The 25,393-nt window shown below is 62.4% G+C and overlaps 1 protein-coding gene across 6 annotated transcripts; it reads left to right on the forward strand.

Moving 5' to 3' along the window:
• Positions 1 to 24,034, forward strand: DEAF1 (DEAF1 transcription factor). Of its 6 annotated transcripts, none has more exons than XR_010728181.1 (13): positions 1 to 414; positions 3,410 to 3,507; positions 5,159 to 5,288; positions 5,550 to 5,696; positions 6,453 to 6,592; positions 7,053 to 7,118; positions 12,553 to 12,679; positions 12,951 to 13,079; positions 13,730 to 13,858; positions 15,467 to 15,714; positions 22,407 to 22,496; positions 22,654 to 23,301; positions 23,593 to 24,034. XR_010728181.1 is itself a non-coding variant. In XM_066252445.1 (12 exons), exons 1-12 carry the CDS (start codon positions 126 to 128, stop codon positions 23,695 to 23,697), a joined length of 1,698 nt encoding a protein of 565 aa, XP_066108542.1. In that variant the 5' UTR covers positions 1 to 125; the 3' UTR covers positions 23,698 to 24,034. The 6 variants fall into 6 exon arrangements, 2 of the variants coding, with proteins under 2 accessions (XP_066108542.1, XP_066108543.1); XR_010728182.1 differs by having other exon boundaries at positions 22,410 to 22,496; XM_066252445.1 differs by lacking the exon at positions 22,654 to 23,301.
• The last annotated feature ends 1,359 nt before the right edge of the window (positions 24,035 to 25,393 follow it).

The raw sequence follows: 25,393 nt of genomic DNA on the forward strand, positions 1-25,393 counted from the left end.
CGAGGCGAGGCTCGGCCGGGCTCGGCTCGGTTCGGGCGGCCTTCCTCGGGCGGCGCGCTTCGGGCTTCATCCCGGCCTTCGGGCGGCCCCGGCCGGCGCCTTCGGGCGCGCTCGGTGGAGTCCGGATGGAGGACTCGGACTCGGCCGCCAAGCAGCTGGGCCTGGCCGAGGCGGCGGCGGTGGCGGCCGCGGCCGCTGTGGCGGCGGCGGCCGCGGCCGCGGCGGGAAGCGAGGCCGAGGAGCCGGTGCTCAGCAGAGACGAGGACTCGGAGGAGGACAGGGACTCGGAAGCGGAGCGCGAGACGCGGCGGGTGACGGCCGTGGCGGTGATGGCCGCTGAGCCCAGGCACTTGGACATGGGCACCGAGGCCCTTCCCGGCCCCGACGAGGCTGCTGCGGCCGCCGCTTTTGCAGGCAAGTGCTCGCCTGCACCTGCGCCCCGCGTGCCTGCCCCGCGCTCGACCAGCAGCCTGTGCCCCGCGTACATCCTGCACGACCAGCCCACACCTGCGCTGCATGCACCTGCCCCGCGCACATCCCTGCACGACCAGCAGCCTGTGCCCCGCGTGCTTACCCCGCGCACATCATGCACGACCTGCCCACACCTACGCTGCATGCACCTGCCCCGCGCACATCCCTGCACGACCAGCAGCCTGTGCCCCGCGTGCTTACCCCGCGCACATCCCTGCACAACCAGCCCACACCTACGCTGCATGCACCTGCCCCGCGCACATCCCTGCACGACCAGCCCACATCTGCGCTGCGCGCACCTGTGCTGCACATAACCTGCACGGCCAACTGACACCTGACTCGAGCACCTGCCCCGCAGATCTGTGTAGCCCTCACCTATCCCGCACATTTGCCATGCATCTGCCCTGCCAGACCAGGTCACACCTGCCCCATCCACCTCTCCTGCACACACCTGGAACGGCCAGCCCACACCTGTCTTGCATACCTGTCCCTGCATCCCCCCTACACCTGCCCTGCACACCTGTAGTATGACCAGCCCATACCTCCCTTACACACTCCTCCCTGCACCTGCCCTCCACATGCCTGGAACCACCAACCCACACCTGTTCTGTACACCTGCCATGCACCTGCCCTGCAAGACCAGCCTACATCTGCCTCCCACACATAGGGGGACCCTATGCACCGGTCCCCCATATACATCTACGCTGCCTAAGCCCCAGGACCAGCCCACCCCTTCTCCCAGAGCACCTGCCTCACACCTGGTGCCCTGTTGTACCTGCACACCTGCCTCGTGTGCACAGTCCGTCCCCTCCTGTTCTGTACTCTGCCCTTCAGCACCTGCCGCTCGCCCTGCCTGTCTGGTCCGTCTGTCCTGGGTGCATGTGACACGATGGGGTGGGAGTCAGGCCTGGATTCTGTTTAGAGGAGCCTGAAGGTGGGCATGTCTGGTCACCCTGAATTCTAAGGGCTCGTTCAGGCGTGACCTGAGGGCTCGGAAGCAAGACAGTGGTCACCCAGCCCGGGAAGGCAGTGATGCCAGAGGTCAGCTGCCTGTCTGTCTCCCTCTTTCCCTTCTTGGGGGTCCCCTACCCCGGTGGCATTGCTGTCAAGCTCCCTCTCTTGGGGAAGGCGGGCGCAGGCTGCTGGCCCACATTTCGCTTCTCGCCTCACAGAACATTCTTCTTCTCGAGTTCTGTGGCCCACGGCACCCTTTAGAGGTAGTCCCAGACGGCGTCCCAAGGGAGGTAGAGACTTTTTCCAGGGTGTACCCCTTTCCAACTGGAGGCTCCTCAAGGACTGGAGCTGAGTGCCCGAACCCCTGGAGAGCCTGCCTGGGTTGTGTCACTGGGAGGCACAGTCCCCTAAGGAGCTTTGCAGGGTTCAGCATTGGACAGCAGCCTCCTGCTCCGCGCATGCGTGTGTGTGTGTGTGTGTGTGTGTGTGTGTGTGTGAGAGAGAGAGAGACAGAGAGAGAGACAGAGAGAGAGAGAGAGAGAGAGACAGTAAATCGGCTGTGTGTTCACTCAGGTGTTCATTTGGCCCCATGGAGGGTGGTTGGGGGCCCAGCGCCTGTGGTCTGCATGTGGTCTGTTCGGGGTCCTCAGAAAAGCAAGGGGAGAGTCTTTGTGGCTCTTAAAGGGCTGGTTCAGTTTTCATCGCTCAACTCGGGATTACTGTGGGAATTTTGGACCATGAAGTTTTTCTTCAGGTTTCTCTCCTTTTTGCACATATTTTTCTAAGTGCAGAAATGTGACACCTCCCATCCTGACATCAGAAAGATGTACTGACGTTACATTTTTTTCTGGAAAGTCCTATGGTTGTGTTTTGCCTGTTACAAGTCACTGAGGTTCATTCAGTAGTTTCCAGGTACCTTCCGAGGCTGCCTCCATGGGCAGGGGGCTGCTTGTGTGGGCTTTACCACTTTTTTTTTTAAATTAATTAATTATTTATTTATTTTACAGAGACAGGGAGTGAGTTAGAGAGAGGGACAGACAAGGACAGACAGACAGGAATGGAGAGAGATGAGACCTAGTTGTTCACCTAGTTGTTCATTGATTGCTTTCTCATATGTGCCTTGACCGTGGGCCTTCAGCAGACCGAGCAACCCCCTGCTGGAGCCAGCGACCTTGGGTCCAAGCTGGCGGTCTTTTGCTCAAACCAGATGAGCCTGTGCTCAAACTGGCGACCTTGGGGTCTTGAACCTGGGTCCTCTGCATCCCAGTCCGATGCTCTATCCACTGCGCCACTGCCTGGTCAGGCTTTTTTTATTCATTTTAGAGAGGAAGGGGGAGAGAGAGAGAGATCCCATATGTGCCTTGACCAGGCAAGCCAGGGTTTTGAACCGGCAACCTCAGTGTTTCCAGGTTGACGCTTTATCCACTGCGCTACCACAGGTCAGGCTTGTGTGGTCTTTAGACTTGAGAACATGTTCAGACAGGGGCCCCTCTGCACACAGGCTTTATGGGACAGTGGCACGTGGTCTGGTTGTGGACACGGGTGGAGACAGGTGTTTGATGAGTGTGGGTCATGTGGGGGTCTCTCAGGTGGTATTGTTAGAGCACCTCCCACATGCCAGAGATAACCCTGGGCATGAGACATTCTAGAATGCTATGACCACTGTGTCGGGAGCCGTGTGGGGCTCTGAGGGCACACTGAGTCAGGCTCCTGTGTTGCAGAGGTGACCACTGTGACGTAAGCAGTGTGGGGCTCTGAGGGCACACTGAGTCAGGCTCCAGTGTTGCAGAGGTGACCACTGTGACGGGAGCTCTGAGGGCACACTGAGTCAGGCTCCGGTGTTGCAGAGGTGACCACTGTGACGTAAGCAGTGTGGGGGCTCTGAGGGCACACTGAGTCAGGCTCCTGTGTTGCAGAGGTGACCACTGTGACATGAGCAGTGTGGGGCTCTGAGGGCACACTGAGTCAGGCTCCTGTGTTGCAGAGGTGACCACTGTGACGGTGGCCAATGTGGGCGCCTCCGCAGACAACGTCTTCACCACGTCGGTGGCCAACGCCGCCTCGCTCTCGGGACACGTTCTGGTAAGCTGCTCCGTGAGCATTCCAGGCTGGGTTTCTCTGCTCAGGCCTGGTCTCTGCTCTCAGCTGCGTGGGGGAGTTAGAGCTGAGGTGGAACAGCCCGGTGGAGACTCTTCTGAGCCCTGGAGTCAGAAGGCCCCCCCAGATGGCCACACGGTCCCTGGGCGGGTGCTCCCAGCGTCCACCTGGGTCAGTTTTCCCTGGTTTCCCAGCCCTGCCTGCTTTCCTGGTGTCCTGGGCATGCCGCTCTGGGTGTGTGCAGGGCCCTGCACCCGTATCCTGTACGGCTCCCCGCCCACCCCGCACACGGGGTCTGTAGCAGGGACCGCCCACCTCTTCACCGTGCTGCCCCAAGTCAGAGCCCCTCTGTGATTGCTGCGTCACCCCATCTTTCTTACCACTTGGGGCCTTCTGTGGTTTGGGGGACAGCCTTTTCTCTAAGTGACAGAGGCCAGGGGGTGGGCATTGTCCAGAAAGGGGACTTTTCCTGGGAGCTCCGCCTGAGCCCTTAGGTACGGCTCCCTTTCCGCCTGGTCACACAGCTGGGACACGCGGCACCGACGGCCGTCAGTGATTGGCACTGGCCCAGGTGCGCACAGAGCACCTGCTCGCTCCGCAGAGGAGGGCAGTGAGCCGAGTGTGGCTTCAGGCACCTCGTCGTGTCTGTGGGGCCAGAGCCCACGCAGGCTGAGAGCCGGGTCACTCCCCCTCCCCGGGCAGCAGGCGTCGGCTCTCATCGGGGGGCAGGGGCCCTGCTGATTATGGCTCCACGTGTGGTGCTTTGGATGAGCTCCGAGGACAGGGAGACCCAAAAACTACGGGTTCTGGTGGAAAGTGACAACAGAGGGGTCCCCATCTGCACATCAGAAAGATGTTTTGTGATTTTAAGACAGGCCCTGTAGGAGCCCTGACTGGGCCCTGGCCCAGGTCCCTGGGTATAGGCCCGGTACACACATGGTCAGCCTTCCTCCCTTTCCCTGATTTAAGGGGACGTTTGCAAGCGTGAGGCGAGATCCCATGTGGTCTGGGTTGGTTTTACCCTCTCACCCTGAGAGCATCCGACCGTCTCAGACACCGGATTTGGGCAAGTGGCTGGAACGCCTTGAGTCCCCCAGGGCTGTCCGAGTGAGGCCAGTGGGCAGGCAGCAGGGTGGGCCTCACCACCACCAGGGACAGGGAGGGCGAGCTGGGACTGGCCTGCAGGGAGCAGGTGAGTCGCGAGAAGTGGGACACAGCGTGCCTGGGGGGCCTGGTCTCTGGTGGCCGTGGGGGAAGGTCCCTGGATGGGGCCCAGTGTGGGACGGGTCCGGTGCCAGGCCTGGCTGTGACCACCGTCAGCCTCCGGGAAAGCCTCCCTTGAGACCTGCACCAGTGGACGGCAGGGCGTTTCCTATGTCCAGGGCCCTTGTGGACCCTGCTGACCCTGGCACTCTGACAAGGTCTCCAGTGTTGGTTCAGGGCCGCACTGCCCGAGCGCTGTCTGCTTATTGGTGGCTCTGCATTTCAGACCTAGTGACGTCTCTGAAAGGGACCCACGGGGCATGGCAGGCCTCCCATGATGACAGCGAGAAGCCCACTGTGGGAGCGTGTCCACTGTGTCAGGGGACACGCCTGCAGCCGTCCCTGAGACAACTGACGGAACGCTCTCTTCCAGTCTGGCAGGGCCGCCCTGCAGATCGGGGACAGCCTGAACACCGAGAAGGCCACGCTGATAGTTGTGCACACGGACGGGAGCATCGTGGAGACCGCAGGGCTGAAGGGGCCGGCCACTCCTCTCACCCCAGGTACGGCCCGCCCTGCCCCCAAGGCATGTGGGGTGTACCCTGGGGGCCGACGTCCTCATGTTTGTGGCAGATTTGGAATAGCAAGTGTTCAGAGTCAGTAGGAAAAGAGGGAGTTTCTTCTTCAGGCTGAGGAAGAGTCGCCCGGGGTGGAAGGGCAGTGCCACCAGGACACACAGAGCACCGAGAACCCAACGCTGGAGCCAGGCTGGGGCCACGGTCCTTTCCTGGCTTCTCTCACTGTCAAACGCTTTCTTTGCCAAGGTCCCCAGTCCCCTCCAACCCCTCTGGCTCCCGGCCAGGAGAAAGTGGGCGGCAAGTACAACTGGGACCCGTCTGTGTACGACAGCGAGCTGCCCGTGCGCTGCCGGAACATCAGCGGCACCCTGCACAAGAGCAGGCTGGGCTCAGGTGGGTGCGGGCACCCTGCACAAGAGCAGGCTGGGCTCAGGTGGGTGCGGGCACCCTGCACAAGAGCAGGCTGGGCTCAGGTGGGTGCGGGCACCCTGCACAAGAGCGGGCTGGGCTCAGGTGGGTGCGGGCACCCTGCACAAGAGCGGGCTGGGCTCAGGTGGGTGCGGGCACCCTGCACAAGAGCGGGCTGGGCTCAGGTGGGTGCGGGCACCCTGCACAAGAGCGGGCTGGGCTCAGGTGGGTGCGGGCACCCTGCACAAGAGCGGGCTGGGCTCAGGTGGGTGCGGGCACCCTGCACAAGGGCGGGCTGGGCTCAGGTGGGTGCGGGCACCCTGCACAAGGGCGGGCTGGGCTCAGGTGGGTGCGGGCACCCTGCACAAGGGCGGGCTGGGCTCAGGTGGGTGCGGGCACCCTGCACAAGGGCGGGCTGGGCTCAGGTGGGTGCGGGCACCCTGCACAAGAGCGGGCTGGGCTCAGGTGGGTGCGGGCACCCTGCACAAGAGCGGGCTGGGCTCAGGTGGGTGCGGGCCAGGCCGCCCCCGGCTTTCCCTTCAGAGACCAGGCTGCTGTGTGCAGCCCGCCTGACAGGCTGGGGCCATATTCCCCAGCTAGGAACCTGGGGGTGATGTCAGGGCCTCCCCTGGGAGGTCCCCGTGGGGTTGGGGGCAAGCAGAAACGATGGGAGTGGGTGAGGCCCTGCAGGCCTGGGCCGGAGCCGGGCGGAGGGAGGACCTGGCCGTGCTGTCCCCCCAGGAGGCCGGGGCCGCTGCATCAAGCAGGGGGAGAACTGGTACAGCCCCACGGAGTTTGAAGCCATGGCCGGGAGAGCCAGCAGCAAGGACTGGAAGCGGAGCATCCGCTACGCCGGCCGGCCGCTGCAGTGCCTCATCCAGGTGTGCCCGTCCTGACCCGTCCCTCTGCAGGAGCGGCAGGGTGGCCCTGGCCCCCGGGTCCCCAGGCTGGACTCACCTGGGCCTCAGCCCCTGGGCAGGTCCCTGCAGCTCTGTCTCTCAGTCTCCTGTTTCAAGGGGGACGATGGTGCCGTCTGCGGGTGGCACGGTGGGAGGCCGGGTGAGGTGAGGCAGCCGCTCGTCCAGGTGCACGTGGCTTCCCTCTGCCGCGGCTTCCTGTGTGAGGACAGGCTCTGCCTGCCGTGGGCAGCTCTGCTTCTGGCGAGCTGTGGAGGGAAGGGTGCTACGGTCGGCACCTCCTAGGAGGAAAGGAGTCCGTCCTGCCACCAGTCACAGCATCGTGGGGAGGAGTTCAAGAAAGAAGGTTCTGGAAACGTCAGGATTCTGTCTTTCTGAGCAGCTCCAGGGTCGACTCTGATGTGTCGTGGCGCTGTCATTTCAGGACGGGATCCTGAACCCTCACGCCGCATCCTGCACCTGTGCCGCCTGCTGTGATGACATGACCTTGGTGAGTGGCCGCCGGCCAGCTGCCCAGCGGGGCCCTCGGTGCCCCTGTGTCTGCCGCCCCTCTTCCTCCCCGTCCCCCCCCACCCCGTGTCTCTGGCCCCTCTTCCTCCCTGTCCCCCCCCACCCTGTGTCTCTGGCCCCTCTTCCTCCCTGCCCCCCCCACCCTATGTCTCTGGCCCCTCTTCCTCTCTGTCCCCCCCCACCCTGTGTCTCTGGCCCCTCTTCCTCTCTGTCCCCCCCCACCCCGTGTCTCTGGCCCATCTTCCTCTCTGTCCCCCCCCACCCTGTGTCTCTGGCCCCTCTTCCTCCCCGTCCCCCCCCCACCCCGTGTCTCTGGCCCCTCTTCCTCTCTGTCCCCCCCCACCCTGTGTCTCTGGCCCCTCTTCCTCCCTGTCCCCCCCCACCCTGTGTCTCTGGCCCCTCTTCCTCCCTGTCCCCCCCCACCATGTGTCTCTGGCCCCTCTTCCTTCCTGTCCCCCCCCACCCTGTGTCTCTGGCCCCTCTTCCTCCCTGTCCCCCACCCTGTGTCTCTGGCCCCTCTTCCTCCCTGTCCCCCACCCTGTGTCTCTGGCCCCTCTTCCTCCCTGTCTCCCCCCACCCTGTGTCTCTGGCCCCTCTTCCTCCCTGTCCCCTCCCCACCCCGTGTCTCTGGCCCCTCTTCCTCCCTGTCCCCCCCCACCCTGTGTCTCTGGCCCCTCTTCCTCCCTGTCCCCCCCCACCATGTGTCTCTGGCCCCTCTTCCTCCCTGTCCCCCCCCACCCCGTGTCTCTGGCCCCTCTTCCTCCCTGTCCCCCCCCACCCTGTGTCTCTGGCCCCTCTTCCTCCCTGTCCCCTCCCCACCCCGTGTCTCTGGCCCCTCTTCCTCCCTGTCCCCCACCCTGTGTCTCTGGCCCCTCTTCCTCCCTGTCCCCCACCCTGTGTCTCTGGCCCCTCTTCCTCCCTGTCCCCCCCCACCCTCTGTCTCTGGCCCCTCTTCCTCCCTGTCCCCTCCCCACCCCGTGTCTCTGGCCCCTCTTCCTCCCTGTCCCCCACCCCGTGTCTCTGGCCCCTCTTCCTCCCTGTCCCCCCCCACCCCGTGTTTCTGGCCCCTCTTCCTCCCTGTCCCCCCCCACCCTGTGTCTCTGGCCCCTCTTCCTCCCTGTCCCCCACCCTGTGTCTCTGGCCCCTCTTCCTCCCTGTCCCCCCCCACCCCGTGTCTCTGGCCCCTCTTCCTCCCTGTCCCCCCCCCACCCCGTGTCTCTGGCCCCTCTTCCTCCCTGTCCCCCCCCACCCCGTGTCTCTGGCCCCTCTTCCTCCCTGTCCCCCCCACCCCGTGTCTCTGGCCCCTCTTCCTCCCTGTCCCCCCCCACCCCGTGTCTCTGGCCCCTCTTCCTCCCTGTCCCCCCCCACCCTGTGTCTCTGGCCCCTCTTCCTCCCTGTCCCCCCCCACCCTGTGTCTCTGGCCCCTCTTCCTCCCTGTCCCCCACCCTGTGTCTCTGGCCCCTCTTCCTCCCTGTCCCCCACCCTGTGTCTCTGGCCCCTCTTCCTCCCTGTCTCCCCCCACCCTGTGTCTCTGGCCCCTCTTCCTCCCTGTCCCCTCCCCACCCCGTGTCTCTGGCCCCTCTTCCTCCCTGTCCCCCCCCACCCTGTGTCTCTGGCCCCTCTTCCTCCCTGTCCCCCCCCACCATGTGTCTCTGGCCCCTCTTCCTCCCTGTCCCCCCCCACCCTGTGTCTCTGGCCCCTCTTCCTCCCTGTCCCCCCCCACCCTGTGTCTCTGGCCCCTCTTCCTCCCTGTCCCCTCCCCACCCCGTGTCTCTGGCCCCTCTTCCTCCCTGTCCCCCACCCTGTGTCTCTGGCCCCTCTTCCTCCCTGTCCCCCACCCTGTGTCTCTGGCCCCTCTTCCTCCCTGTCCCCCCCCACCCTCTGTCTCTGGCCCCTCTTCCTCCCTGTCCCCTCCCCACCCCGTGTCTCTGGCCCCTCTTCCTCCCTGTCCCCCACCCCGTGTCTCTGGCCCCTCTTCCTCCCTGTCCCCCCCCACCCCGTGTTTCTGGCCCCTCTTCCTCCCTGTCCCCCCCCACCCTGTGTCTCTGGCCCCTCTTCCTCCCTGTCCCCCACCCTGTGTCTCTGGCCCCTCTTCCTCCCTGTCCCCCCCCCCCCCGTGTCTCTGGCCCCTCTTCCTCCCTGTCCCCCCCCACCCCGTGTCTCTGGCCCCTCTTCCTCCCTGTCCCCCCCCACCCCGTGTCTCTGGCCCCTCTTCCTCCCTGTCCCCCCCCCCCCCGTGTCTCTGGCCCCTCTTCCTCCCTGTCCCCCCCCACCCCGTGTCTCTGGCCCCTCTTCCTCCCTGTCCCACCCCACCCTGTGTCTCTGGCCCCTCTTCCTCCCTGTCCCCCCCACCCTGTGTCTCTGGCCCCTCTTCCTCCCTGTCCCCCACCCTCTGTCTCTGGCCCCTCTTCCTCCCTGTCCCCCACCCTCTGTCTCTGGCCCCTCTTCCTCCCTGTCCCCCACCCTGTGTCTCTGGCCCCTCTTCCTCCCTGTCCCCCACCCTGTGTCTCTGGCCCCTCTTCCTCCCTGTCCCCCCCCCACCCTGTGTCTCTGGCCCCTCTTCCTCCCTGTCCCCCCCCACCCCGTGTCTCTGGCCCCTCTTCCTCCCTGTCCCCCCCCACCCTGTGTCTCTGGCCCCTCTTCCTCCCTGTCCCCCCCCACCCTGTGTCTCTGGCCCCTCTTCCTCCCTGTCCCCCACCCTGTGTCTCTGGCCCCTCTTCCTCCCTGTCCCCCACCCTGTGTCTCTGGCCCCTCTTCCTCCCTGTCTCCCCCCACCCTGTGTCTCTGGCCCCTCTTCCTCCCTGTCCCCTCCCCACCCCGTGTCTCTGGCCCCTCTTCCTCCCTGTCCCCCCCCACCCTGTGTCTCTGGCCCCTCTTCCTCCCTGTCCCCCCCCACCATGTGTCTCTGGCCCCTCTTCCTCCCTGTCCCCCCCCACCCTGTGTCTCTGGCCCCTCTTCCTCCCTGTCCCCCCCCACCCTGTGTCTCTGGCCCCTCTTCCTCCCTGTCCCCTCCCCACCCCGTGTCTCTGGCCCCTCTTCCTCCCTGTCCCCCACCCTGTGTCTCTGGCCCCTCTTCCTCCCTGTCCCCCACCCTGTGTCTCTGGCCCCTCTTCCTCCCTGTCCCCCCCCACCCTCTGTCTCTGGCCCCTCTTCCTCCCTGTCCCCTCCCCACCCCGTGTCTCTGGCCCCTCTTCCTCCCTGTCCCCCACCCCGTGTCTCTGGCCCCTCTTCCTCCCTGTCCCCCCCCACCCCGTGTTTCTGGCCCCTCTTCCTCCCTGTCCCCCCCCACCCTGTGTCTCTGGCCCCTCTTCCTCCCTGTCCCCCACCCTGTGTCTCTGGCCCCTCTTCCTCCCTGTCCCCCCCCACCCCGTGTCTCTGGCCCCTCTTCCTCCCTGTCCCCCCCCACCCCGTGTCTCTGGCCCCTCTTCCTCCCTGTCCCCCCCCACCCCGTGTCTCTGGCCCCTCTTCCTCCCTGTCCCCCCCCACCCCGTGTCTCTGGCCCCTCTTCCTCCCTGTCCCCCCCCACCCCGTGTCTCTGGCCCCTCTTCCTCCCTGTCCCACCCCACCCTGTGTCTCTGGCCCCTCTTCCTCCCTGTCCCCCCCACCCTGTGTCTCTGGCCCCTCTTCCTCCCTGTCCCCCACCCTCTGTCTCTGGCCCCTCTTCCTCCCTGTCCCCCACCCTCTGTCTCTGGCCCCTCTTCCTCCCTGTCCCCCACCCTGTGTCTCTGGCCCCTCTTCCTCCCTGTCCCCCACCCTGTGTCTCTGGCCCCTCTTCCTCCCTGTCCCCCCCCCCACCCTGTGTCTCTGGCCCCTCTTCCTCCCTGTCCCCCCCCCACCCCGTGTCTCTGGCCCCTCTTCCTCCCTGTCCCCCACCCTGTGTCTCTGGCCCCTCTTCCTCCCTGTCCCCCACCCTCTGTCTCTGGCCCCTCTTCCTCCCTGTCCCCCCCACCCTGTGTCTCTGGCCCCTCTTCCTCCCTGTCCCCCCCCACCCTGTGTCTCTGGCCCCTCTTCCTCCCTGTCCCCCCCCACCCTGTGTCTCTGGCCCCTCTTCCTCCCTGTCCCCCCCCCACCCTGTGTCTCTGGCCCCTCTTCCTCCCTGTCCCCCCCCACCCTGTGTCTCTGGCCCCTCTTCCTCCCTGTCCCCCCCCCACCCTGTGTCTCTGGCCCCTCTTCCTCCCTGTCCCCCCCCACCCTGTGTCTCTGGCCCCTCTTCCTCCCTGTCCCCCCCACCCTGTGTCTCTGGCCCCTCTTCCTCCCTGTCCCCCACCCTGTGTCTCTGGACCCTCTTCACACCACCCAGGGTTGTCGTCAGTTTCTCCCTCAAATTCTGTCTTCAAACCTTACTCTGGCGATTGGCCCCTGGGCTGGGCACGTGGTCAGCCCCAGAGCAGCTGTTCAGGGGACATTCGTGGAAACGTCCTGAAATAATGGAAAGTTCCTATAACATCACCATCTTAACCCCAAAAGCAGAAGCTTTTCTTAATGAGAGCGTCTCATCAGATGGGGACTCTCGATAAAGACGTGGGAACAGCAGAGGGGAACCAGCTGGAGGTTGTAGAATTGAAAGCTGACTTCCTGAGCTGAGGTCACCACCACACTCCCTAGTAGCGTGTGGCCGCGTGAGGGCCAGTGAGCCTTCTGGCGACAGGTTCACGCCCTTGTGCACCAAGTAGGGTGTGGTCCTTTCTGGGCTTGGGGACACACAGCAGTGGTGGCCCCTGAGGGTCTGGGGCGCTCTCATCTGCTGCCACTGGGCCTGGCCCTCTCCGTGGGAGCTTGCCTGTCACCTTTGCCGTTCCCCTGCTGTGACTGCTCCGCGGGGTCTTCTCATGTCGTTAGTACTGCAGTGCCTCTTCCTGTCCTGAGTCGGGGACCAGGCGTCTGCTGGAATGTCCCTGTTCTGGGTGGTAGTCTCTTCTCTCTCCTTGACTTGGTTCCCACTAGATTGTGTCTTCTAGGAATTCCTAAACATTTGCTACGTTGACGATACTTTCTTGTTTTCAAGCACTGCTATTCACATATCATTCTTTTTCGCGTTGCGACACCTTAATTGTTCATTGATTGCTTTCTCATACGTGCCTTGACCGCGGGCCTTCAGCAGACTGAGTAACTCCTTGCTCGAGCCAGCGACCTTGGGCTCAAGCTGGTATGAGCCCTTGCTCAAGTTGGCAACCTCTGGGTCCCGAACCTGGGTCTTTTGCATCCCAGTCCGACGCTCTATCCACTGCGCCACCACCCGGTCAGGCCACATATCATTCTTGAAAGTGTCTTTTCCGTCCCTTTGAGGAACTTGGGGCCTAAAGAGGGAGGGGGTTCTGAGTGCAGGTTGCCCCCTGCTGGCCCCTGGACAACCAGAGTGGCCCTGATAACCCATGGGCAGTACCAGAGCAACCCGTCTCCCTGTGCTTCCCCAGAGCGGTCCCGTCCGGCTCTTTGTCCCCTACAAGCGGCGCAAGAAGGAGAATGAGTTGCCCGCAGCCCCGGGGAAGAAGGAGACCGCCAAGAACATCACGCTGCTCCCAGCCACGGCCGCCACCACCTGTGAGTTCCACGGCACAGGCCTGTCTTCTCCTTGTTGTGCACCTAGTGTCCCATGGGTCCCTGGTGAAAGTGGGCATTGCAGGGCCAGGGGGCCCTCAGCACCCTCCTGCTCCCCCTTCCTACCTGTGCCTTGGGGACAGACCTGGCTGTCTCCCCACCGGCGCCGAGATCCCCTGCAGAGGTGACTGCAGCACCCACTTGGGTTCCGGGCTCCTGGGGTACTTCTGAGCGCCGCTCCCCATGTGGTTAAAAAGTGCTTCTGCTTTTCCAGTTACTGTGACCCCCTCAGGACAGATCACTACCTCTGGCGCGCTGACGTTTGACCGAGCGTCCACTGTGGAGGCCACCGCGGTCATCTCGGAGAGCCCCGCCCAGGGCGACGTCTTCGCCGGAGCCACAGGCGAGTTGTCTCGGCACCTGCCTGACCTGCTGAGCTGGGCTTTGGGGGCGGCCTGGCACTCAGAAGGCCCCCGAACAGGGGTGTTTCACTAGTCGGAAGCCGTGTGGGCACCGGGCAGGGAGGGTGTGGGGCGGGGGCAGGGAGGGTGTGGGGCGGGGGCAGGGAGGGTGTGGGGGCGGGGGGCTGGGGGACGAGCTGTGCGGGGGAGGGGTGGGGGTGGGGGCTGGGGGACGAGCTGTGCGGGGGAGGGGTGGGGGTGGGGGCTGGGGGACGAGGGGGCGGGGAGGGTGTGGGGGCGGGGGCTGGGGGGATGAGCTGTGGCGGGACCACGTGACCAGGAAAGCTCGCCGCCGTCAACTCCGCACTAGACCAGTGCTGCCTGCCGACGCGTGTGAGCGCGTGCGGGTACAGGTGTGGCAGCGTGCAAGGCAAGGAAGAGGGGGCACAGATCACTGGGGTGCTGTGCTTTATGTCACCCAGCGTGCCCCACGTTCTGTCACGGGCACAGCTCAGGCCCACCATCCCCGCAGCCGCCCCTCACCCCACGTGGCGGGAGCTGCCCTAAGGGATGGCGCTGCGGGGGGCCATTGGGGCCCCATCTGTGCTGCCAGCAGCGGGGTCACGAGGCCGTCCGTCCGTTTCTCCGACAGTGCAGGAAGCCGGCGTGCAGCCCCCGTGCAGGGTCGGCCACGCGGAGCCTCACTACCCCGGGTACCAGGACAGCTGTCAGGTCGCGCCCTTTCCGGAAGCTGCGTTGCCAACAGCTCACCCCAAAATAGGTCAGTTTGGAAGCGCTCCCCTCAGGTGCTGGCCATTGCCCTCGGAACCGCTCCTTCTGGGGGGTCTCTGAGTGAGGGAGGGTCTGTCTGGCTTTCTCTGAGGATGCCCCAGGTGGGGGCCGTGTCCACTGCCTGTTTGTCAGCACGGCTTCGTGAGGACATGGCCACACCCGACCACTTGTGTGCTCAGAGACCATGCGACCAGGTCCCGAGGCCCTGCCAGGCCCTGCGGACCGCACGAGGTCCCGCCCTGGCCTTGAGGTTTCCTGCCACGTCCTGCTCACGTGCAGGGCCTCGCCGTCTGGCTGTGGACCTTGGTCGTTTTACATCTGGCCACTACAGACAAGGCAGCAGTGTTGTAAAGTCACGACCTGGTCTCACTTGTTCATTCTCTCCTCTTCCCGTTTAAACTCCCCTCCTTCAAACCCCACTGCACCTGCCCCCCCCCATCCGCACCTCCAGTGCCAGGGCTGGTGAGCACCTGGGCCAGCCCTGGGGCCAGGCCGGGGTGGCAAGCTGTGCCCTCCGTCTGGTTAGCGCATGCCCACCTGCGGGTGCTGGGGGCCTCGGACTGGCGCTGCCTGTCATTCATTCCTCACGTCGCTGTGGACTCATGTTTCCTGTTTGGTTCTCTGGGCTGTGACCTGGTGCTGTCATTATTTCCTCCTCCCTGCCCCAGATTTGGCCTCTTGTCCTTTGAACATGCCCCCACCTTCTGGCAGGGCGAGACTTTGGGGCTCGGGTGGGGTTTCCCGCTCCACCAAGAGTCCTGACCTGTTGGTGGGTGATGTTGCGAAGCCGAGGGCTGGCCCAGGTTTCCTGGGCTGGAGCTGCTGGTCAGGCTCAGCCGCCCACAGCCAGTGACCTCATGTTGGGAGCTTGAAACAGGCTGTGGGAGTGCACACAGGAAATGGGCCAGAGTTACAAGCGGGGGTCCTCTCTGGAAGGCTGGGTGTTGCAGCCCTGGGCACCCCCTTTGCCTGAAGTCTCCGCCCCCAGGCTGTGTTATGAGTCTCCACCTCCATCCAGACCACGGGATCCACAGGGCCCATGTGTTCCCTCCTCGACCATCTTTGTCTATTATTTCTATTGGTTCATTGATTTTAGGGAGAGAGAGAGAGAGAGAGAGAGAGAGAGAGAAGCATTCATTTCTTCCACTTGGTTGTGCATTCTTTGGTCACTTCTCGTACGTGCCCTGACTGGGGATTGAACACACGACCTTGGTAGTTTGGGACGACGCTCTAACTGGCTAAGCTACCCGGCAGGGCCTCCCTTTCCATCTTTGTAACTCTCTTCCCCAACTGAGAAACCCTGGTTCTCTCATTCCCGATCGGCGTGGCCCTGACACCTGGGAGACCGCCTCTATGCGCAGACACGCAGCCAGCAGACCCAGGTCTTCTGCTAATTACTTACATTGAGGGACGTTGGTTAAGATGCTATAGATCCCAGCGGCCCTGTGGTACTCACGTGGGTGCCCTGTCCCTCGCTCAGCCCCGGAAGTCCAGCCCTGCTTTCCGACACTGGGTGAGAGTGTCCAGCGGGGGCACGGCAGCCGGGAGCCACATTGACGCTGGTCTCATCTTGCTTTCCGCACTTGTCTCGTTCCAGTGCTGACCTCCCTGCCGGCCCTGGCAGTCCCCACCTCCCATCCCGCCAAAGCCGTGGCGCCCATGGTGGTCAACGGGCTGGAGATGTCCGAGCAGCGGAGCTGGCTGTACCTGGAGGAGATGGTCAACTCCCTGCTCAACACGGCCCAGCAGCTGAAGACAGTGTTTGAGCAGGCCAAGCAGGCCAGCTCCTACCGGGAGGCCGCTGCGGCCCAGGCCCGGGCGCAGGTGGACGCCGAGCGGAAGGAGGTAACGTGAGTGCGAGCAGGACCGCGGGGTCCTGGTGACCGGCACAGGGGTGGCCAGTGCCACCACGCCGGAGACCAGCCAGAGTCATGTGAAGGGTGGCCCGTGCTGTGAGTGACCAGGTCGGGCCGCTGGGTCCCCCAGGAAGGACGCAGAATGACCACGTGCAGTTTTAGCTGAGCGTCCTCACTCACAGCAAGTGTGTTTCTGGGTTTGTGAGCAAAAGACAAATTAATTTTCTTCCACTAAAATATATACAGTAAATTTTTTAAAAAGTTTTTTTTAGGCCTGACCTGAGGTGGCACAGTGGGTAAAGGCATCGACCTGGAACACTGAGGTCATGGGTTTGAAACCCCGGGCTTCCCTGGTCAAGGCACATATGGGAGTTGATGCTTTCTGCTCCTCCCTCCCTTCTCTCTCTGTCTCTCTGTCTCTCTCTCCTCTCTCTAAAATGAATAAATAAAATCTAAAAAAAAAAAAAAATTAAAAAAAAAAAAAAAGTTTTTTTTAATTGATTTTAGGGAGAAAGAGTGAGAAGCACTGATTTGTTGTTCCACTTATTTATGCATCATTGGTTGATCCTTGTCTGACCGGGGATTGAACCCACAACCTTGATGTATCAGGATGATGCCCTAACCAACTGAGCTACCCGACCAGGGTTGTAGGAAATTTTTTTCACTTATTCCTATTTTTTATAGATCAGAGGAAAAAAGAACCTTCAACGTTCCTCATTTTTTCAATGATTGGTTAATGTATGATGAACTGTTTTCTTTTTAGGTTCCTTATTTTTTTAAAATTTATTTATTCATTTTTAGAGAGGACAGAGAGAGGGAGAGAGAGAGACAGAGAGAGAGAGAAGGGGGGAGGAGCTGGAAGCATCAACTCCCATATGTGCCTTGACCAGGCAAGCCCAGGGTTTCGAACTGGCGACCTCAGCATTTCGAGGTCGACGTTTTATCCACTGCGCCACCACAGGTCAGGCCAGGTTCCTTATTTTTTAATTGTAGTTGACACACAATGTTGCATTAGTTTCAAATGGGCAAAGCGGTGACTAGACACTTAAAATACGTACGAGGTGATTCCCCGATAAGTGTAGTGCCCACCTGACTCCATAGGGGTCAGTTTGCTTTCAGGGAAGGAGAACGTTGCTTCTACTCCTGAAGAAAGGGATCACTTAAAGATACTTTAGGGATATAATTCCAAACTAATACCAACTCAGTGCCAAATTTTACAGAAAAGTGAAACGCTTAAGGACTGAAAAGATTTATAATTATTTACCCAAATAGTGTGGGGTTCAGCTGCCTCCAGAGAGTGGGCTGGGCTTCTCATGCTCCCTGGGGAGTGGGTTTCACAACCAGAAACCAAGTGGTCTTGGCTCAAGTCCTCGTCCTGCGGGCGAGCGCTCCCTGTTGGAGGGCGGGCACCAGCACGCCCACTGGTCAGCGCGGCCAGCTTTAGGAACACTGAGAGAACGGGTGAGAGTGGGAGCAGCTGTCAGAGCAGAGAAACGAAACCAAACTGACAACCAGCTCTAAGCACAGGAAGAGGCGAAGACACCTGACTCCTCAGTGCAGAAATGAAACCAGCCCACCAAGCAAACCAAAAGGAAGACACTGGGAACCAGTCATCTTCTCTATTACAACTAAATCCCCTTTCAGCCAGTGAGCTGAGATGGTGAAAATGTTTGTGGCAAAGGTGCTTGTAGGGAAAGTATCCAACAGGGTCTGACAGCTGTGAGACCCTGGCCTGTGCCCGGAGACCCCTCTGGCTGCGCCCCCAGAACACTTCCCTGCTGCATGCGTGGGGCAGCGACTTGCGGGGATGTGTCTTCAGGGCGAGCACCGGACGCCTTTCATACCTGCCTTTCTGTCGCGTGGCCCCATCACTCTATCCTCTGCTCGCGTCGCCAGCCGCGGCCTGGGCTCCTCTCTTCTCCTTCAGCCGTGTCTCAGCCCGTCCAGCACCCGGTCACTCGGGGCCTCCGTGTCTCAGCCCGTCCAGCACCCGGTCACTCGGGGCCTCCGTGTCTCAGCCCGTCCAGCACCCGGTCACTCGGGGCCTCCGTGTCTCAGCCCGTCCAGCACCCGGTCACTCGGGGCCTCCGTGTCTCAGCCCGTCCAGCACCCGGTCACTCGGGGCAGCCGTGTCTCAGCCCGTCCAGCACCCGGTCACTCGGGGCCTCCGTGTCTCAGCCCGTCCAGCACCCGGTCACTCGGGGCCTCCGTGTCTCAGCCCGTCCAGCACCCGGTCACTCGGGGCAGCCGTGTCTCAGCCCGTCCAGCACCCGGTCACTCGGGGCCTCCGTGTCTCAGCCTGTCCAGCACCTGGTCACTCAGGGCAGCCGTGTCTCAGCCCGTCCAGCACCCGGTCACTCGGGCAGCGTGTCTCAGCCCGTCCAGCACCTGGTCACTCGGGGCCGCTCCTGGCACCTGCTTTCCCCTCAACTGTGGACGTCCTTCCCTCCCTGCACGGGTCCTGTGATTTCAGTGGCGTGTTGGACGTCCTTCCCTCCCTGCACGGGTCCCGTGATTTCAGTGGCGTGTTGGACGTCCTTTCCTCCCTGCACGGGTCCCGTGATTTCAGTGGCGTGTTGGACGTCCTTCCCTCCCTGCACGGGTCCCGTGATTTCAGTGGCGTGTTGGACGTCCTTCCCTCCCTGCACGGGTCCCGTGATTTCAGTGGCGTGTTGGACGTCCTTCCCTCCCTGCACGGGTCCCGTGATTTCAGTGGCGTGTTGGACGTCCTTCCCTCCCTGCACGGGTCCCGTGATTTCAGTGGCGTGTTGGACATGCCGTGTGTTCGTGGCAGAGGCTGTTGGGCTCTGCTCCCTCCCCGGGAAGCGTTGGCTCCCAGCTGGTTCTCCGTCCATCTCCTGAGGGCGGTCGGTACTGGGTCCTCGCCTGACAGGCCGGCGTGGGTGGCTTTCCTGGGCTCTGGGGAAACCCTGAGGTCTTTACAGCCCCGCCAGCCTCCTGCTGGACTGACGACCCCCAAACCTCGTTTCCTGGGACTCCTTGCTGTTGGGTTGGGCCCTCCACCTGCAGTCGGGCCTTCCAGCCTTCAAACCTCCGTGTCTGTGTTACGTCGTGCTTGTCTGGGAGGGTCCGTCCGACCGAGTGGCTGTGACAACCCAGACAGCGGCCCCGCATCTGCTCTGGTTTTGACAATACGTGTGGCTCACGAGGAGAAGTGTGCCTTGCCGCGGTGTAACCCCTTTTCATGGCCACCTCATGGTCCCTTGTGTGAACACACCGCGGTCAGCAGTCAGTGGACACTTGGGTTGCTTCTACTTTTTGGCTGCTCTGAACACGCGTCTCACTTCTGGGCCTGTTGGGATCCCGGGGTCAGGCTGCAGCCCTACGTTTTCCTTCGGGGGGACTGCGGCTTGTTCCTGAGCGGCCGCCTGGCCACAGCGCCGGCCCGGGCGTGCGGGTTCCACATCTCCACGGCCTCGCCCGCACTGGCTTGTGGCCGTTCTGGGGTGTGAAGTGGTGTCTCACAGTTTGATGTGCATTTCCTGGGGGACAGTGGCGTGAGCTTCTTCTGTGGGTCTTTGGGGGAAAGTCTGTTCAGATCCTTTGCCTGTGTTAGGAAATCAGTGTGGTATCCCCATGATGGTCACTCATGGGTTCCATGAACATTATCGGTCACCTGTCACGAGGCAGGTGCTGTTCTGGTGAACAGGTGTTGATGGTGTTTGTCACCAGAATCAGACGGGATTTGGGGGTCATTTTAAAGGGCGAGGAGGGAACAGAGGTGTAGAGGACACTGTGGGGCCAGTCCCTCGTGCCCAGCCCGGGTGTGTGGGGACAGCACCTGTCCGTGTGTCCGTACGGCAGGCTCCTCAGGCGAGGGAAGAGGGGCTCCCACAGCCGTCCCCACGTGCCTGGGGCGGGAGGGAGGAGTCTGCCTGTCCCCTGGGTCAGACCGCGCCCAGCAGCACGGAGTGGAAGTGGACGCCCGCACTGTTCCTTATAATGATCCTGAGCCATTGGTTCCCAGCCCCCTGCCCGACCAGGCTGTGGAGACTGCGGGTGTGGGGACACAGGCCGGCTGGACCGAAGGGCAGGTGGGCGCTCAGGGTCGGGTGGCACAGAGGGCACAGCTGTGGGCTGGTAGAAAGCGAAAGGGAAATGGTATCTATTCCTAGTTCTGCATTTCTCTGCACTGGCCTGTGTCCCCTTTCTCAGAACGGAGTTTACAGGGAGACAGAGACTTCTTCCCTCCTACACGCTCTCAAGTGATGAGCAGGATGTGGGTTGTGGGGTGGGATGGGCTTGGTCACCTTCACCCTCAGAGGGTCCCAAGCCCTGTCACGGTGGCTGGTGGCAGTCCGCTGGAGCAGGAGGGGCAGACACCACGTCTCAGATCAGCCAGGTAGCAGCGTGGCTGTGTCTGCCGTGGCAAGGTCCCTGCCCTGAGCTTTGCACTGTTTGTAATTTGATACGTTTCTCAGAAAGAAATGTGCCTGGAAATCCTTTTATCCTAAAATCCTCTGCCGGGAGGTTGCTAAGCCTGGTCGCAGGGGTTCAGCTGAGCACCCCCCTCCCCCCCTGAAGGCCCACCCGTTTCTGCCTCCTGAGCCTTTGAAATGGCCGGGCTGTCTCTGCATGTCTGTCCGTCCTCTGGGCTGTAGCTATGGTGTGTTGTTCTTAAACAGTTTCCTTGAAAGCTGAGATGTCACCTAGAGGAGCTGGTGGGGCATGGCGGTCCTCATCTCAGCGCCCTGGCCGAGCAGCACCACGCGGCCAGACGAGAAGGCCTGTCTTCTCCCTGCCGGTGGCACGAAGCCTCCCAGGAAATCCTCGTGGACAGTCGTGTGCACACAGACGCGGGCCGGCCAGCTCGGTGCTGTATCTCAGCCTTTCCCCGTGCACGGCGGGCCAGCTCGGTGCTGTATCTCAGCCTTTCCCCGTGCACGGCGGGCCTGGTCCTGACTCCGCGATGCCCACAGCACCTGGGTGCTCGAATGAGGAATGAGGACTCGGAGGGTCCCCTCTCTGGTGGTCTCACGGGGGCTGAGGGCTCTGCCTGCGAGGGAAGAGATTCCACTGTGTCCCTGGAGCACGGTGACAGCAGTGACCCCGGGGGGCAGTGTGGCGAGGCGGGTGAGGACGCAGTGGTCCAGGTGTTTCCCGTGGAAATGCTACCTGGGTTTCTGTCGAGGACCAACAGTGACGTGAATGACATCAGCCAGTGTGAGAGTGAGTTCCCGTCCCTGAGCCTGTGCTGTCGGAGAGGGGGAGACGCTTTTTTTTTTTTTATTATTTTTATTATTTTTATTTTATTCATTTTAGAGAGGAGAGAGAGAGGGACAGAGAGGGACAGAGAGAGAGAGAGAAGGGGGGAGGAGCTGGAAGCATCAACTCCCATATGTGCCTTGACCAGGCAAGCCCAGGGTTTCGAACCGGCGACCTCAGCATTTCCAGGTCGATGCTTTATCCACTGCGCCACCACAGGTCAGGCCGAGGGGGAGACGCTTTTGTGCCACTGAAATGTCTTTGCCGGTGCTCCTGTTGATCCTGATGTTGGAAAGGCAAACAAACCCTGGTGACCGATGGACAGACCCCATTAGGACCCTCCCCACACTGCCGTCCTAAGAGTGTGTGGGGGATGAAGCCAGGACAGTGGAGGCTGCGGGGCCAGAAGGGCGAGACCTCCCTCCCCAGCGGGCCGGAGAAGCCCGCTTGGAATTTAAAGGACCAAGTTCTGCGTGGTCGAGACTGTTAAGGGGTTCTTTCCAGCTTTGACCGTGGGTGCTGCGTTTGTGTGTGTAATTAGCTTAGCAGATTAAACAGGGCAGAGGAGCAGATGCCCTTGGCCGGCAAGGGTGCAGCATCCCACGGAAGCCTGCGTGTGGCCCAGAGCCGGGCGCCTTCCACCCCGGCTTCCCCTCCGACTAGTGCAGACCTCCCGTCCCTGCAGAACCCCTCTCTGTGCTCCCGCTCCGTCTGGTCTTCCCCGGAAGCATTCTGTGATTCAGAGTCAGGCAGGGGCAGACGACCAATCTTTCCTCAGGTTCCCTGGGACGTCCCTGTTTGCTGAAGTGAGTGCACACGGGAGTGGTTTTACGAGTGGAAAATGTTCAGCGCGGTAAATATAACATTTTGCAAAGAAGGAAGCTGAAACTCAGAACAGAAACCTAGAGCAGCCCGGGGTGTTCAGGGCTGGTGTGAGGGGACCCGCAGGCCACAACCGGCGTGGCCCACGTTCTGTCTCTGTCTCTGGGGTTGGCAGCAGGCTCGCACCTGCTGTGTCACCGAGGTTGTGGGGCAGGGTCTGCTGGGGCACGCTTGGCTGAGCAGAGAGAGAAGCTCTGACCACGGAGCTCGGGAATGCATACAAAATGTACATTTCAACGAGGCACGTGACGGGGCCTGGAATGGCGGTTGGGGACAGAGTGTGGGCTGCTTGGTGTCTGCTGGCCAGAGTGCAGAAGTGTCCTCCCAGCCACTGGGGGCAGCTTGTCCGTGCCTGGGGCACGGGCTTGTCACGACTGAGAATTCTGTCCCGGGCTTGCTTCTCTTCGCGTAGTGGGAACGAGATGAGCTCATCTGAGGGGCGTGTGTGTGTGCGCGCGTGCGCGTGTGTGTGCGCGCGTGCGCGTGTGTGCGCACAGTGCAGGGAAGGCACCCGTGTTGGAGGCTGCGGGGAGGCTGGGGCCTGTCCACTCACTGACCGCCCTGTCCTTGCAGCAGTCCTGTGTCAACTGCGGCCGGGAGGCCCTGAGCGAGTGCACTGGCTGCCACAAGGTGAACTACTGCTCCACCTTCTGCCAGAGAAAGGTAGGTCCCCGGGCCAGGCCCCAGAGCCCTGTTCCTGTGGTAGGGGCCAGGCCCCAGCTCACATGGCCTTTGACCTTGGGGCCGGCACCCCAGCCCTGGACGCCCGTCAGAGGTTGGACACCTGTGCCTGTTCCCATCATTTGGCCTTTCTCCTCAGGAGGTTGAACGCATGTTTTCTCGGAACCACGGGCCAGGCTCGCTCTGGGAGGGGCCGCGGCGGCTTACGGCCCCACCCGGGTGTCTCCCCCTCTTGGAGCCTTTTTGGGACTTTGAGCCGTGAAGGATGGTAACTGTGGGGAGGGCGGGTGGTGCGTGGCCACACTGCTGTGACCCGCTTCTCCCCTGGCCTGGGACTTGCCAGTGGGTGGCCTCAAGCACTGTCCACTCTCATCAGAAACCCTCCGGGGTGGGCACCGGAGCCAGGCCTGTGCGGGCTGTGGCACATGGGGCTGCCGGGCGCTGTGAGAGAGAAGCCTGTAGAGGCGTGGGCAGCACGGAGACCACCACGTCCGGAGCCACGTCCCGTTGGCACGCCGAGTCTCCGCTTCCTGGGGCTTGTGTTCCGTTCACCCGTGTCACCTCGCTTGTGCCACACCCACCCTCACCACGTGCCCACGTCTCGTCGCTGCCTGGCCGTCCAGCCTCCTGAGAGCCCTGGTCCAGGCTGAGAGGTGCTGAGCACGGCACTCGCTCTGCGTCCTGTCTGGAAACAGGCGGCGGGGGCCCCTGCCCTGCCTGGGGCCTCGCCCTGCGCCACACCGCCCTCCTGGGACCCGCAGCTGCCCTGGGCGCCCTGGCTCAGCAGGTGCTTTGTACATCGCAGCCCGGACTAACTGGGGACGGCACAGACGCATCTCTCTGCGCACCGTTATCCTCTTGAGGCCTTCAAGGGCATCGGAGTTTCAGGCTCATCCTGGTGGTTTGCCTGCGAGCTGGTCCCCGAGACGGGGGTGGGCGAGGCCGGGCCTGGAGCAGGGAGCCAGCGGGTTGGGCACCCAGGGCACCCAGGCTGAGGACGGCCTCAGGGTGGGGACTTCTCGCTGCTCCTGAGATGGCAGCTCCGGGTGACCTGGGGTGTGACCTTCCTTCCCTGCAGGACTGGAAGGACCACCAGCACATATGTGGTCAGGCGGCAGCCGTCACGGTACAGGGTGATGAAGTCCACGTCACCGAGAGTGTGATAGAGAAAGTCACCGTGTGAGTGCTCACCGTGTCCTGTCTCTGCAGTGCCACAGGGCTGTCAGGGCCCAGGACCCCGTGAGGACTGCGGGGGGACATTGAGAGGTGAAGAAACTTGCTGGCCAAGTTACAGACAGACTTGAAGTGACCTGTGCCCTTGGGAGTGGACCCCGCCGCCTGGGAGCCCAGGGAGGGCGGTGGCGGCCAAGGCCAGGCCTCCACGGCGGCCGGCGGACCGGCCTTCTCACGGTGCTTTTTACTCTTGGATCACGAGGGTCCGGTGTTACCCACGGGTGTGCTGTGTTTGTAACACACGTGTACATACATGTGTCTCAATAAAGTTGATGTCCCTCGCCCTACCCAGATGCAAGTCCAGCTCCAACTTTCCAGACAGTGGGAGGCGGGTGGGCCTGCCTCAGTTTCTCTGTCCTGATCTTGCTGTGAAAAAGCCTCGACTCGACTCCATGTGGGGAACAGTGAGGCCCCCTGCAGCACCCTCCCTGCCCATCTGTCACCTGAGGAGCTGGAATGGAGGCAGGAGCTCGAGGGGGGCGCTGTCCCAGGTGCAGGGTCCCTCGGGCCTTGGAGCCACCCCTCCAGCCTTTTCTTTTTTTAACAAATTGTTTTTTTATTTTTTTACAGAGACAGAGAGAGAGAGGGATAGACAGGGACAGACAGGAATGGAGAGAGATGAGAAGCATCAATCATCAGTTTTTCATTGCGACACCTTAGTTGCTCATTGATTGCTTTCTCATATGTGCCTTGACCGTGGGCCTTCAGTAGACCCAGTAACCCCTTGCTCAAGCCAGTGACCTTGGGTCCAAGCTTTGCTCAAACCAGATGAGCCTGCGTTCAAGCTAGCGACCTTGGGGTCTCGAACCTGGGTCCTCTGCATCCCAGTCCGACGCTCTATCCACTGAGCCACCGCCTGGTCAGGCGACCCCTCCAGTCTTGAAGTGACTTGCTTCTCGGCGGCCAGCACACAGTGACACCGTGTGTAACCTCGTCCCTTCAGCTCAGATTACACCTGGACATTTGGAGGCGAGGCCAGCCCTGCCTTCCCACTCCTGACACTGACCAAACAGCCCCGTGGTGCTGACCAGGCTGCCTCACTGCTCAGTACCTGGCCAGCACTGTCCCTGCAGAACGGAGCAGAACCTGGCCCTCAGGTGGCTGGGAGACCCCACAGAGGGTCCTGTGTGGCCTGTGCCCAGGGCACCGTCCCTGCCCCACTCACCACCCCCAGGGTGGGCCCTGCTCCCCACAAGCCCCTCCGCCTGGGCTGCACCTGGCTCCGCACCTTCATTTAGCTAGCATCTGTGAGGTGCTGGGTCTGGGCGTTTCAGCTTCCTGCCTCCACTACCACCTCGGGGTCGGGGTGGGGGGTGAAGACGAGGTGCTCAGGAGGAGGGGGAGGAGGTGGGGCTCCCGGCTGGGTCTGGGCCTGGCCCACTGTGCAGCCAGGACTCTGCCCTCATGGGCCCTGTCCTGGGGTGGGGGCTCGGTCAGAGGGTTCTGTCGGCAGAATGGGACTGCCATAAACCTGCACCCCGGGTTTGCCTGGTGGAAAACCAGCAGGGAAAGAGAGGCCCTATGAGCCTCAGCATAAGGGGTCTGCAAAGGGAACTGGACCCCAAGAAGGACTCCAAAGCCTGAAGATGCTAAAAAAATAAATAAAAGGCACAGCCCACAGGGACAGGGCCCAGGGGCCCACGTGG

This window comes from Saccopteryx bilineata, chromosome 1, assembly GCF_036850765.1.
Source record: "Saccopteryx bilineata isolate mSacBil1 chromosome 1, mSacBil1_pri_phased_curated, whole genome shotgun sequence".
Classification (NCBI taxonomy): Eukaryota; Metazoa; Chordata; class Mammalia; order Chiroptera; family Emballonuridae; genus Saccopteryx; species Saccopteryx bilineata.

Bases quoted from the DNA above. Each gene is read 5' to 3' on its own strand.
- DEAF1 (XM_066252445.1), top strand. From the start codon at position 126: ATGGAGGACTCGGACTCGGCCGCCAAGCAGCTGGGCCTGGCCGAGGCG. The intron at 13,080-13,729 runs GCGAGTTGTCTC...TTTCTCCGACAG, and splicing joins CGTCTTCGCCGGAGCCACAG to TGCAGGAAGCCGGCGTGCAG. The intron at 13,859-15,466 runs GTCAGTTTGGAA...GTCTCGTTCCAG, and splicing joins AACAGCTCACCCCAAAATAG to TGCTGACCTCCCTGCCGGCC.